General features: G+C 36.6%; 1 protein-coding gene across 1 annotated transcript in view; it reads left to right on the forward strand.

The window, feature by feature from the left end:
* The window catches only part of VWA8 (von Willebrand factor A domain containing 8), a 336,899-nt gene that overhangs the window by 100,223 nt on the left and 223,050 nt on the right, over positions 1 to 13,626 (forward strand). The window contains exons 13-14 of the mRNA XM_040623208.1: positions 4,904 to 5,064; positions 7,044 to 7,157. Of these exons, the coding sequence (XP_040479142.1) occupies positions 4,904 to 5,064; positions 7,044 to 7,157 (275 nt within the window). The remainder of the gene's footprint in view (positions 1 to 4,903; positions 5,065 to 7,043; positions 7,158 to 13,626) is intronic.

Raw genomic sequence — 13,626 nt, forward strand, 5'->3', positions numbered from 1 at the left:
TGGGTAAGCTAACCCCTTCATACCTCCATTATCTCTTCTGTAAGATGAAGGCAGTTATTGTGTTTCTCTCTTAAGGTTATAAGGATTACATGAATTAATTTATTTTAAGTACTTGGTAAGCTCTAGTAAACTCTCTGTAAGTATTAGTGGCTATAATAATTGTTACTTCTATTTTTAACTCCTTAACACACTGTACTTTATATGATGACCTAACCCATGGAACAAATTTTTCTCTCTCTCACCATCAAAAATTATGATGCTGCTTCTTTTTTTGGTGTCAATGCTGTGGTTATATTATGTCACTCTTTTTGTGTGTGTTAGTAAAACCATTAGATTCACATTTTAAATTCTTCTTACAATACATATTTTGTGTATTATCTTTACCTTTCTTCATTTCATCTTCCCTTGTTTAGTTTTCTTTATCCACTTATTTCAAATTTTATAACATTATGCTATACATATTTTTATAAGCCAACTCAAGTACTTTCTGAAATTCTTCTGGGTTCATATATGTGGTGGGAAAGTGTGTTTAATCTAATTAAGGTCATATTCTGTATAGATTTTGATATCCTCCATTTACTATAATAATACAAATTGTCCACTAGAAAAATTATATATGTTTTATGCTGTAAAATTTTACTTTCTTATCAATATTCATATTTGAGATATAGCTTAAATTTCTTTTTATGCTAAAAACTTACTATAATATTTTCATTTACCTTTCTGAATGATATTATGCTTTGGAAAACTAATTCTAGTCTTATTCTAGGCCCTTGACACAGAAGATGCTTATTGAACTTATCAAACTAATGACGTACATCCAGGTTTCTCAAGGAAATGTCAGAAAAATTAGCATATATTATTCAAAAGTACTAAAAACCTATAAGCTTTATAATTACTTTAAGGTTCAGATCTGTTTTCTGATACATTTCATAAAGCCATGCTTCTCATTTTAATAGGACTTTTTTTCAGTAGGGTTTCTCCATTGCGAATCAAAAGAGCAAAATTACAAAAAATAAAAATAAAAAAATAAAAGAGCAAAATTCCAAATGACACTGAATCTTAAGAGGTTTGTGGATGTTTTCCAGGGATCTGAATGAGAAGGTGAGGTGTTCAAGGTTAGACAATGGTAGCGCTAAAGGAACTGGATTTCATGTCCTGTTGTTTTAAAATTTTTAAGGAAATACAGAAAGAGGAAATGGTTCAGGCTCTATGATATCATTAGTACTATTTTTATTCTCATAAGTTCAAGAGTTTCAGGGATAAGAAAAATATATGCAAAAGTTGGGAAGTTCATCTTTTTTTAATTTTTATTAGTGTACTTTCAAAACAATCATATGGAGTAAGCATACTCCTTTTTAATTTTGCCCCTCCATTTGCTTTAGGGATGCATGTGTAGGCAGGAAGAATAAAGAAATGATATATTTTTAACAATTTCATGATACAGTATATGTTAAAATAAATACAAATATTACAATAATTTTATCGTACTAAAATCCAAATATTCTATAGATGGAGATGCTGTGACTCTATTTTAAAGATTAGCTTATTATTGAAATTAATTCATATCACTGACTCATTCAGACTGTGCCGAAAAAATTCTGTCAATAATTAGGTTTGATTAGGTTCAGTTGCACAGAAGCTCAGTTATATTTTGGTGTTCTTGCACTCTCACACAATCAAAAATAATTTCTGATTTTAATTAATATTATGGAAAGTGGAGCAATTATCTCTTTAAGGAAAAGCTGGAATCTTCATCTTTTCTCCTCATACAGGAATTTAATTATGAGAACTAGCAGCTTGTATTAAAAGGAGTGCTTTTTTCTTTCTCTCAGGAGGGTTTTTATTTTAATGTGAAGACATACTAGAAGTGAAGAATGACTCTTTTTTACCATGCGAGTCTGAAAGAGTTTAGGTGGTAAAACTGGACTGAGCTAGTCTTGTAAGAAATGCCAAGTGTTTTCCATTTTTTACTCCTGTTAGGATTGAAGAAAGGGAGAATATTTCTTGTCTGTAGTTGTGGTTGTCATTAGTGGTGCTGAGCTCTGTTATCTGTTAGTCCTTGTTGTGTAGCAACAAATAACTCATGCTTTACTTCGGTCAGAATAAGGGAGTCTCTAACTGCTAGGTTGTAAAAGAGGAGTCCTGGGTACTGGTTGTCTTTCTCGTCATCTGTACTAGTAAATATTTACTCATTTGAATGAGGCAACTGTTGTGGACAGTGTGTGAATTAACAAGGTGTGAAAGAATTTTGGAATCATCACCCAATGAAGGCAGTGCTTTTTCATAGCGTGCATAGAGCGGTGATTCAGGACATCTTGGTATGTGAGTAAGGAATTTTCTCTGTTGAAATTTTTTTAAAATGTTACCAGTTGCTAGCCTCATCTCCTTATGAGTCTGAGTATCTCCTGCCAGAGTCACATTCCTCATCTTCTTTTCCTGGGCCCACGCAAAAGACGCAAGAGCTAAAATGGGTCAGGAGACCATATATTTTCAATGTGAAGCTGGCATTTTCAAAGTTAACACCCATGCATTTCTTTAAAAATGTAGTATCAATGGGATGCTTTCTTCATGTTACCTCCTCTCTGAATACCAATAGGAATACTTGAAGGAAACGAGCCTTACTCTTTCCTCTTCTTTCTTCATTTTTTTCACTTTTTAATTTATACTATTTGTTACACATTTCATATATCTTCGTGTAATCTCATAATTCCTACTAGAATAAGAGAGGGGTATAAATAAATAGGATGAGACAAAATTTCACGTTGAGTTAATGTTTGTTTTTTAAAGCAGTGTTTCCCACCTGGGGGACATTTAATTTATCATCTATGTAATTAATGTCTGATAAAATCCAGGTGATAAGCCCCACCTTGGATCTACTACCCCAAGATCTGGGGTGATGGGGCCTATGCTTATGTATTTTCCAAAAGTTCCCCCAGCTATTTTTGATATGTATCTTTGATTTAGAACTACTGTGTCAAAGCATGTTTTCTGTTTGCTTTATTCTCTAGAACAATATATGATTAACTCTATACTGAATATTTTTCTGAAATAATTATTACCAAGAGTTTTCTTTAAATTTACCTGTTTTTTATATTAATTTTAAAAAGATTTGTGTGTATGTATTTGGTTGTTTTTCATAATTTGATTGTGAAAATGACCTGCAAACATTTATTTTGATTTGTCCTATTTTTCTTGTACAGGGATTCCCTTTCCTGTTCTTCTTCTGCTTCTTTTTTTTTCTTTTAAGGTTTTATTTATTTGAGAGAGAGAGAGAGCATGAGCAGGGGGGGGAGAGGGGCACAAGGCAAGGGAGAAGTAGACTCCCCGCTGACCAGGGAGCCCAAGGTGGAGCTCAATCCCAGGACCCCAGGATCATGACCTAAGCCAAAGGCAGATGTTTAACCAACTGAGCCACCCGGGTGCCCCTCCTTTCCTGCATACCCATGAATAGGAATGAGCTCATTCTCATCATAAGCTATCTCAGTAAACACTGATGGTGGTGCTCAGTTTAGTATTGCAACTATCATTGGCAGCTTAGAATGTCGTGCTCATATAGTTTGCATAGAATTTAAAGTTCATAGTTAAAAAATTAAATAAAATTAACGAATTAAGCCAAATTTTGATAATGTGTCAAAGCCAGACCTTTAGGGCTACAGAGACTTGGTGAGTTTGAATGTTATTATTCTCAGCTGTCTTTATGATTCAATATAAGCATATTCATACTTCCTAAGTCAGTACTTTTTTGGTAGTGAGAAAATTGAAATAACTAAGACTTATATTTTAATCTTGGTTTCAGTGTAGATTTGTTGCCCTTGTGAATATAAGCAAATTTTTTAGTTTTCTGTCCTCTTAAAACTGGAGTTGGATATCAAGGAATTTACAAAAGACTAAATTTTTGAATAAAATTGATTGTAGAAGTTGAAATTTTGTTTAAGTTGCACGGAAGCTTTCTGAAGCTGATAACAGAAAACAAACTAATATCTTCATCATTAATACATGTAAGATAAAATTGTTGATATTATATGGTACTCCACATTTTTAAAAATGGACATTTGTATGCCACTGCTGTTGATAGTTTGCTTAAATCTGTCACGCTGTTTTAGCGCTAACACATTGTGTGTGCGCTTTAAAAAATTGCTTATGGGTTGCCTGGGTGGCTCAGTCGGTTAAGTGTTTACATTCTGTTCAGGTCATGATCTCAGGGCCGTGGGATTGAGTCCCAGGGAGCCTGCTTCTCCCTTTGCCTGCTGCTTCCCCTGCTTGTGTTCTCTCTCTCTCTGTCAAATAATAAATAAAATCTTTTTTTAAAAGTTGCCTATAACTGCCATGCTGTTATTTGTCAACTCCTGTACCTCATCTGAACTGTCCTCCTCAGTTGCTCCATTTTTAAACCTCTTTAAATATACTGAGTCACTGTGATGGGTCCCTAGCATGGCCTTTCAGGAGAACTCAGCTGCAAGAAAATGGCTCAGGACTGATAAGCCTCTCCTCCCATTGAGTTTGTATGGCCTCTCATTCTTAAAAAAGAATTCACACATTTTGGTCCCCGCAAAAATAAAGCTGATCGAATTAAATTTCATTATAGTCAAGTGGCAATGACTGCCATCATCTGTATAGATATCAAATGAATATTTTAAGGGAGGGGAAAAATGCTAAGTAAAAAGGGGGAAAAAAGCCCTCACTCTTACTATAGTATGTGGATGAGTAACAGGAAAAACTTCAAATGACCAGGAAAAGCTTTTGAGTATTTTTCTTTTTAGTGGATTGGGGAAGATGACTTCCCAGTTGTTATATGGAATGTTATGTTCAGAGAGGTAGCTATAAAGCTAAATAAGCTACCATCCATCTTTTAAAAATTAATCCTGCATTTTCTTTGGTCGGTGGTGGGGCTTGGTTTCAGGATATGACCGCACGTGACCTGCTACAGCAGAGATACACTCTTCCCAACGGAGACACTGCGTGGCGGTCCTCGCCCCTTGTGAATGCTGCCCTGGAAGGAAAGCTGGTCGTCTTGGATGGCATCCACCGGGTCAATGCGGGCACACTTGCTGTATTGCAAAGGTTTGTATGAGTCACACACAAAAAAAAACACACCATGTAAACAGTAGACGTGGAACTCTGTCATAGTCTTTTTTAAACTGGGTCATGCAGATCGCGAGAAACAACTTCTGTATCCAACCAGAACAGCAGATGTTTTTATTGTCGTAAACACAGTACAGTAACACTTCCAATACTGAACATTTTGGGGAAAAAACAAACCACTGCCATGGCAAAATTCTCTAGGTAAGAGTTGAAAAAAGAAAACTTTTAGGTAGTAATTTTGAAAGACTTCATATATGCTGGTTGACACATACAGTAAGTCACGCAGCTCACGTTTCTTACAATTTGTTAGTCACAGCATCACTGTTTACAAACATCTTATGAATCATAGATCTAAATTATTAATCCTGTTGGAATTTTTTTGAGAGACAAAGTATAGTTCCTTATATAAAATGTGTAATGGGGGGGCACCTGTCAGTTAAGTGTCTGCCTTCGGGTCAGGTCATGATCTCAGGGTCCTGAGATCAAGCCCCACATCAGGCTCCCTGCTCAGCGGGAAGCCTGCTTCTCCCTTTCCCTCAGTCCCTTCCCCTCCACTCACGCTCTCTCTCTCTCTCTAATAAATAAATAAAATCTTTTTAAAAAATAACATGTGTAATGGATGTTTGATGATATTTTATATAGACTAAGTTCACTTTGTGTTTACAAACTCGAATATTATGTAACTGTTGTTTCTTTATTTCAATTTGGGTGGGGAAAACATTCCTAATTAACTTCTCTAGAATGTAATGTTAAGAGAAGATTTCATCTGTAACTTTCATGAAGACTGTGTCCGTCCTGTGTCATTTCAGATTAATGATACCAAGTTTTTATTTGTTCTGTCTTGATTCTGTCATTTCTAGACATTTGATTTTTAACTATGGAATAATCCATTTCCCCAGCCAACTACTCAAAGTTTCTTGTCCTTGACAAGATGCAGATACTGAGTGTAATTAAAAATTCCAAAAACATTGTGTTAATCCTGATTAAACTTGAGAGCATTTGAAAATAATCACAAATTTTTAGTGATTTGCCATAAATATCCCATAGATTTACAGTATTTTTTTCTTCTAAATAGATAAATACAGATACAAACAAAAATAATACTTACTCTCCCCTTTTATTGGTTATCTCTTGCCGGTTAGGCCAAGCACTTAGGAAAAGGAGCAGCTATCATTAATTGAGTACTTGCTGTCTCCTGGGCATTGTGCTAGGCGAGTGCTGCTCAGCTCTCAGCCTTGGAATCACCTTGTGGGGGAGGGCTTAAAAGTTACTGATGCCTGAGCTCCACCTCCCCGAAAGTCACATATAAGTGATCCAGGGTGAGGACTCAGTGCTTACCATGTAGAGGTCATGTGGGGCAGCTCTAAAGTGGGCATCTGGAGACTTCCGTGATTGGTGTAAAATCTAGCAATAGTGTTTTTCAACCTCTGCAACATCTGGAAGACAATGCTATGTGTGCTGTGCACGGTTAGGTCACCATCAGAGTTGAAATATGGAATAGCACCAGTTATTTCATTATAAAGATTTTTGATACTTTAAATCCTGTAATTCCGAAGACAGAAATACATTGATAATGCTATCCCTTGAAGAGTTACATTAGACTCAGAGTATGTACCACCTCTCTTGTTCGTTAATATGCACCTCAGGGTTATCCTGAGTCACCCATTCAGCTGCTGCTTTTCATCTCCTTCTTCCTTTCCCCTTCCAGCTCCTCATCCTTCTCCTCCCCGCTGTCCTCATCTAGTAACCATGACTACTGCTCTCCAGTACAGAAACCAAGAGTTTTGCCAAGTAGAATAGCATTAGCCAACTTGAAATTTCAAAAAGTGCATCTAACAAAATTGTTAGACTCAATTGCCCGCAATAATAGACACGATTAAAATGTTAATTGATTCCACTTCTAGTGACTTCAACGTTCCAAACCGATGAATTTGTTCCCTGACTGCCCTCTCCCTTAGGTTGATCCACGATCGGGAGCTAAGCCTCTACGATGGCTCTCGGCTGCTGAGAGAAGACAGGTATAAGCGTTTAAAGGAAGAGCTGCAACTGTCTGATGAGCAGCTACGGAAGAGGTAATGCTGGGTGCCCTGCTCTCGTTCTTGTGTTCGCGTGTGCCTTCTTTTTAGTATTCTTCTCAGCTGAGGGTCAAGCCACGCTAACTTCGAATCATTTAATAATTTGGTGTCCTGAGCATACTCACAATCTGGCATTTCTTACAACTGGAGTTTGCTATCCACAGTGTGCTCTGCACTCTCAGCCTTCATTTCACATACGTGTTTCAACACTTCATAAGAACAATAGGTCTAAGAAGGTAATCCCCCTTCTGTTGTCCTAGCAACTCAGTTTTGGCCCCATACTTTGTATCCCTTCAGGGCAAGAAAAAAAAAAGCCTCATAGTCTACCGGGCCCTCCCTCCTAGGAAGTGATCAGTTATTACTGAAGTAAACCACCTGATGCAGAATTACCCTTTGTGGCTTACTTACGGATTCCTTCCAGAAATGTCCCAGCCAAATGCTACGTATGTGTCTTGATTGGATCCTGGATCAGGAAATAAAATGGAAACAGCTAGAAAAGATACTTCGAGACAATTGGGAAAGTTTAAATATGAAATATATATACTATATGATATTGAGTTAATAGTAATATTCTTAGGTATCATGGTATTCTGGTTTTGAAGGAGAACATTCCTGTTCTTAGGAGATACACACTGAGATATTTAAGGGATAACGTAAAAAGAGGTCAGTGATTCCCTTCCAGATGTTTCAGGGGAAAAAAGACATGTACGTATGCTACATGTGCACAGCACACAGAGAGAAAGAGCAAGTGGAAATGAGAACACAGGGTGGTAAAATCTTAATAGTTGGCAAAAATCTAGGTGAAGGAGGTAACAGGTGTTCATATTCTATTCTTTCAAATTTTCAATGTGTTTGAAAAATTGCAAAATATTCCTTCTAACTGAATACTACTTTCCTTTAGAGGAGGTTTGGCAAATATAAGTTTTATCTCCTTACATTTCCATGGATATTTTGACAATTAGAGATTGTTACCTTGGCAAATACCTAGTCACTTAATTGAATCTTATTTATTTGAAGTTTCCCCTCCCCACAAAGGGCTTGCTGACATATTTAACACATTAAAACTTTACAAATGATAATTAAGTATTTCTTATTGTGTTTCTGTTTTAAGGAGAGTTTTGTTTAAAAATTTCCTTGGAATTTTTTTATGGAAAGGAAATATTAAATTCCTTACTACCTCTGTATAAGTTATTTAAAAAAATCACTTGATTATACACAGGTATTTATGCTTCTGGGATACACATCATGAAATTCCTCTAGCCCAGTAAATAGTTTCGTTGAGTGTCTAGGGAGGGAAGTTATAAAGATCCCTCTCATTTCATACCTTTACTGTATATAACAATCAGCTTTTGTACATTATTCAAATGTGAACCACACATCAGAGAACAGTTTATATTTTCAGGGAGATGAATCCAAGCAGCTCTCAGAAAGTCTGCTTTTCAGGCTCCCTTAGGGCTTCAGGAGCATTGTATTTGTAGTCAAATGTCCAGGAAATGACAGCCCTCTTTCCTGAGAAGTACCCAAGTTCTCCCTAATGGTCACAAGAGGTTTTACAAATGAAAACAATTTCAGGAACAGAGTGGCCCTGAGCATCGTGTTGAGGTTTTGGCTCACACTGCGTAGTAGTACTTCCTTCTCAAAGTGTCCCATCTTCATCATTATTGATTTTCATCACTCCCATCAATACAAACCAGGCTCAGTTCTATTTCTAGAAGTCACTTCAAGTAGATAGAAACAAGTCATAAGAACATTACTTGGTTTCCTTCACTTATTTTTAATTTTTGTTTGAGTTTTGTATCCTTCTTAAACATGCATAGAAGTTGAGCCAGGTAGCTTTTTCATGGTTTTTTATGAAAAATACCAGTCCTCTGTCATCTGTCCTCGGACACTGTCCCATTTCCCACATCCCAGAGTCTACTCCTTTCAACTTTGAGCTGGTTTTTTTTTTTTTTTATGTACTTACCACCGTATCACTAAATAATACACTTTTTTTTTTAAAGAATAGTTGACATACAGTGCTGCATTAGTTTCAGGTGTACAACATAGTGATTCAACAAGTTTATACATTATGCTATGCTCATCACAAGTGTAGCTACCCTGTCCCCATACATCACTATTGCAATATCATAATATGCTTTCATTGATATTTCTTGATTTATTTTTCAGTGTTAGGCATTATTGACTGATTTCTTCCTATGGAAAATTAAGGTTTAGCTCTTTTTACCAGTCGTCTTCCTACTATGTATACATCCTTCCCATCTCTCATTCTTCCTGAGTAGTTATGGAATAATTGTCTTTAGAACCTCACTCAACATCTGCATGATTATCACTACATAAGGACTATACAACAGCTGAGTCATTTGGTAAACTACAGTTGTTTTTCCTTTCTTGCATACGTTTTGTTTTTCCTAAAGTTAGCAATTGCGTACATATGAAGAGAGGCAGATACAGAGAGAAATAATTACAGTGCAGCTTTTAAATTTTAGAACAGATCTCTGCAATAATGCTATGGGAACACAGAAGAGGAAGTGACCCTGTTTTCTATGTATTTATCGCTTTTTCATCCCAGACGCTTCCCCTCTCGTATAAATCTCCTCTCAGCACGTTGAGGCACATCGGGCTTTTACCAGTTTCATCTTTGTCCCATAGTGCGTTCCGACCAGCCCTGATCTGCACCTGCTGCCCTTTATACTTGGAGCTCACATGTCATGCTAGATCTCTGTCCACTCCCACTTTCCCGTTGCCTCTGATCTGTCTTTCTGCAACTTTGATCAGTTAGATGTTGAGCCTCCTGGGCTAACCTTCTAATTTTCTGTTCTTTCTTACGATCTGTCACTTTGTCAGGTCTTCACTGACTTCTCAGAGGCAAGATGTCTAACAGTTGATTCTCCTCTGTCTGAAACATTCCTACCAGTTGAAAGTCTAATTCCTTTCCTTATCAGTATTCTCCTTCTTTTGCCTGAGAAACACACTCTTTTCTTATGATTGTAAACAGTTTTTCTCTATTTCATTGTTAAACAGTCATGTTACAGAATCTGCTTCACTATGATGATATGGATTATTAGTAAATTTATCTTTTCCTGGCTAAACTTGATTTAATTTTGTGCCCATTTTTTACTTTCCAAGAATAAATATGTTCTCTGTTAGGGTTAGAATAGGTTATAATAGGATGGAATATAGTAAGCTTATGCCAGTTGACAGTATTTCTCTCAGAACGTGTTTATTAGGTAGAGAGCTGACAGGTTGACCAGAAGGACATAGTGTAGTATAAAGTGGGAAATTTTACTCATTGAGAAAGTTAATTTTTCATGAGTTGTTCTTACAAGTAATATGACCCATTATCTAACATGGGTTGATCCTATATGCTGTGGATATCTAGTATGCCACTCTTGGCATTAGCATTTGAACTATGAATTAGAAACTCATCATCTGAATCACCTGTCCTTTCATTTCTCTACCTAAGCACAGAATTAAAGTTCAGTGACATGATTATTATTTCTGAAAGTCTTTAATAAACTCAGCTATTAACACTTTGTTTCCTTGGGGAATTTTGAGATAGAGGAAGAAGTCAAAGTTAGAATGAAGGGAAAGCAGATTTAAGAGCTTCTTTGTCTCTAGACCCAGTTTGGTAAATTTTGATACCTGTTACCTGTTTGTATTCAGATAGGACCAGTTTTCATATCTATGTTTAGCAGGACTCCTTTCGTTGCAAGTAACCAAAAAAAAGTTAAATTGTTGCCATAGGGATTTATAGGTATTTCACATGGTCAAAGGAGAGGCAAGGGTGCAGTTGGGCCTCCGGAAATGACTGGAACGTAGGACTTTAATGTTGCAGGACCTTGTTGCTCTACACTTCATCTCTTTGTCTCGAATGTCGCAATACCTGACATGCAGTAGACCACTTAGTAAATGTGTTTGAACGACGGAATAAATCTTAACTTGTGTAAGTTCTAGGAAACTCAAGGTAAAGGTAATTCTATTAATCTGGTTTTAGATGACTTTCTGAGCTAGTAGTGCTTTCCTTTAATGAACCTACTAACAACAATACCTTGCCTTTTATGACAAGTCCGATACCACAAGGTCTCATCATTAACAGCTCCTAGCAATGGGCTACGGTGCCTTTCAGCTTCATAGTGTGAAACCCAATTTCTTTTTTTTTTTTTTTTTTTTAAAGATTTTTATTTATTTATTCGACAGAGATAGAGACAGCCAGCGAGAGAGGGAACACAAGCAGGGGGAGTGGGAGAGGAAGAAGCAGGCTCATGGCGGAAGAGCCTGATGTGGGGCTCGATCCCACAACGCCGGGATCACGCCCTGAGCCGAAGGCAGACGCCTAACCGCTGTGCCACCCAGGCGCCCCTGAAACCCAATTTCTAAACAACTGTTTTTGACTCCTTTGCTGACCTTATTCTAATTCTTCACCAAGATCATTTATCTTGAGCAGAACCCTCTGCAGGCATTCTTTGCAGGTAATTGCGTAGCTAATGTGCCCTTAGATATGGCGTCAGAAATGTCAGTGACTTTCCTTCTCTTGTTGCAAGACACCAAGAATCCAGTGGACATGGTGGTTAGAAATAGCATGATGGCCACGCACACCAGACACCATGCCTGCATTTCTCACAGGAAATAAGGACCAAAATAGAACTGCTTCCTTTGATGAGAAAAACTTCTTTGGGGGAAGGGGGAGGACAAATACTGTAGGCTGCTAAGTGTGTCCCTTCCTGCCGTTGGTCAGAGCATAGATGAGGGGGCCAAGAGTCTGTGCATTACTAATTGTTTATTTTGCCAAGAAAGGTTATCTCAGGGAAGCAATAAAGATTAGTGGCCTAGTCTCAGTTATAATTATATACGTTCTAATGTTTTTATATTTTTATTGTATATTCTATTTGTATTGATTGTGATTGAACATTGAAAATAGTTTATAATCTCCCAGTTTTTCCTGATCAGTGGTGAACCATAACTGGACATCGGGTGTAGTCCTTGATTGATTAGCTTCTCTGACCCTTTTATTCTTACTCCTATGCTTGAGGACAGGTAGGATCTGAGCATTCTCTCTTGCCTCCCCAGAAACCTCAGCATCTTTTTGCTGGCAAATTAGGCCATGTAAATTTTTAACAAAATTCAAGATAAATCCAGGATTTTATGCCTGAGTCTTTGTGTTTGATTCTCAAAACAAAGAGCCTTAAGCAAATTCTGATTTTGAAAAAGAACCATTTTTTCCAAACTCCATGTCTGTGAAAAGTCTAATTACTATTGTGTGTTTTGGTTTTATCTTTTTGATAGAGAGGATGCACTTTCTCTAACATACTCATTCAAGACCAGATTTAGATTAGCTGCTCTGCTTTTGGGTGGAAAACCATTATTCCCAGTTCTTATCAATTACCTTTCTTTTGTCCTTGCCATCAAAGGTCTTCAAAAAGTTTCTTGCAGTGATGCCCCTTAACAACAGCAATACCTTTATTTAGTTATTCAGAATCTGCTCTCTTCCAAGTATCACTCTAGACCTTGTATGGTATAAGGATGAGTAAGGAATGTGTCCATGCAGTTTGCTACGTTGCATAGGAAATAAAGGTGAAATATGGGCTGCGTAGCTGTAGATTCAGAACTGCACAGCCTGTAGGTTCAGAATGCGAACACTAGTAATAGTATAGAAGGCCGGTTACAAAGTCCTCTTCTGGCTTATGATTAATGTCTTTATAAAAACCTTCTGTGTCATTCTCTCAAATTCCTTAATATATACATTTGAATAAAATTGCCCTCTAATTTCCTTCAGAAGATTGGACTTTATTGAAGTCTTTCTTCTTTTATTAATAGCTTTTTTGAGGTATAATGACATATAATAAACTGAATATTCGAAGTGTACAGTTTCATAATTTTTGATATTCATATATACTTATGAAGCTATCACCACAGTCAAGATAATGAGTACATCTGTGACAGCCCCCCCCCCCCCAACAAAGTGTCCTCAGACCACTGGGAAATCCCTCTCTCTTGACCTCTGTCACCCTCCTCTCCCATTCCTAGGAATCTGCTTCCAGTTACTTGATATATCTTGAATTTTCTAGAACTTTATATAAATGGGATCACACAGTATATACTTTTTTTGATCTGGCTTCTTTCACTCAGCATAATTATTTTGAGATCTTTCATGTTGTTATGTATATCAATAATTCATTCCTTTTTATTTTTGAGAAGCAGTGGAAGGTGCTTTACTCTCTAAAACTTGTATTTATGCCCCCAAACATACTGACCTCAATACTTTTATTTTTGAAATCTTTCTTTAAAAGAGCATTTTGCTTTTTTAATCTTTAATCTTAATGAAATATTTACTTATCTGAAGTTAAGCCATATCTTTAGTTTCGTTTGTTATTCGTTGTTGTTAAATTCTAGTAAAATTAAAGTTAACCTTGCTTTTAACTTTTAACTGTGCTTGTTTCCTAATTCTCAACTATTTACCACTTATCCA

Source organism: Ursus maritimus, unplaced genomic scaffold (genome assembly GCF_017311325.1).
Source record: "Ursus maritimus isolate PB19 unplaced genomic scaffold, ASM1731132v1 scaffold_10, whole genome shotgun sequence".
Classification (NCBI taxonomy): domain Eukaryota; kingdom Metazoa; phylum Chordata; class Mammalia; order Carnivora; family Ursidae; genus Ursus; species Ursus maritimus.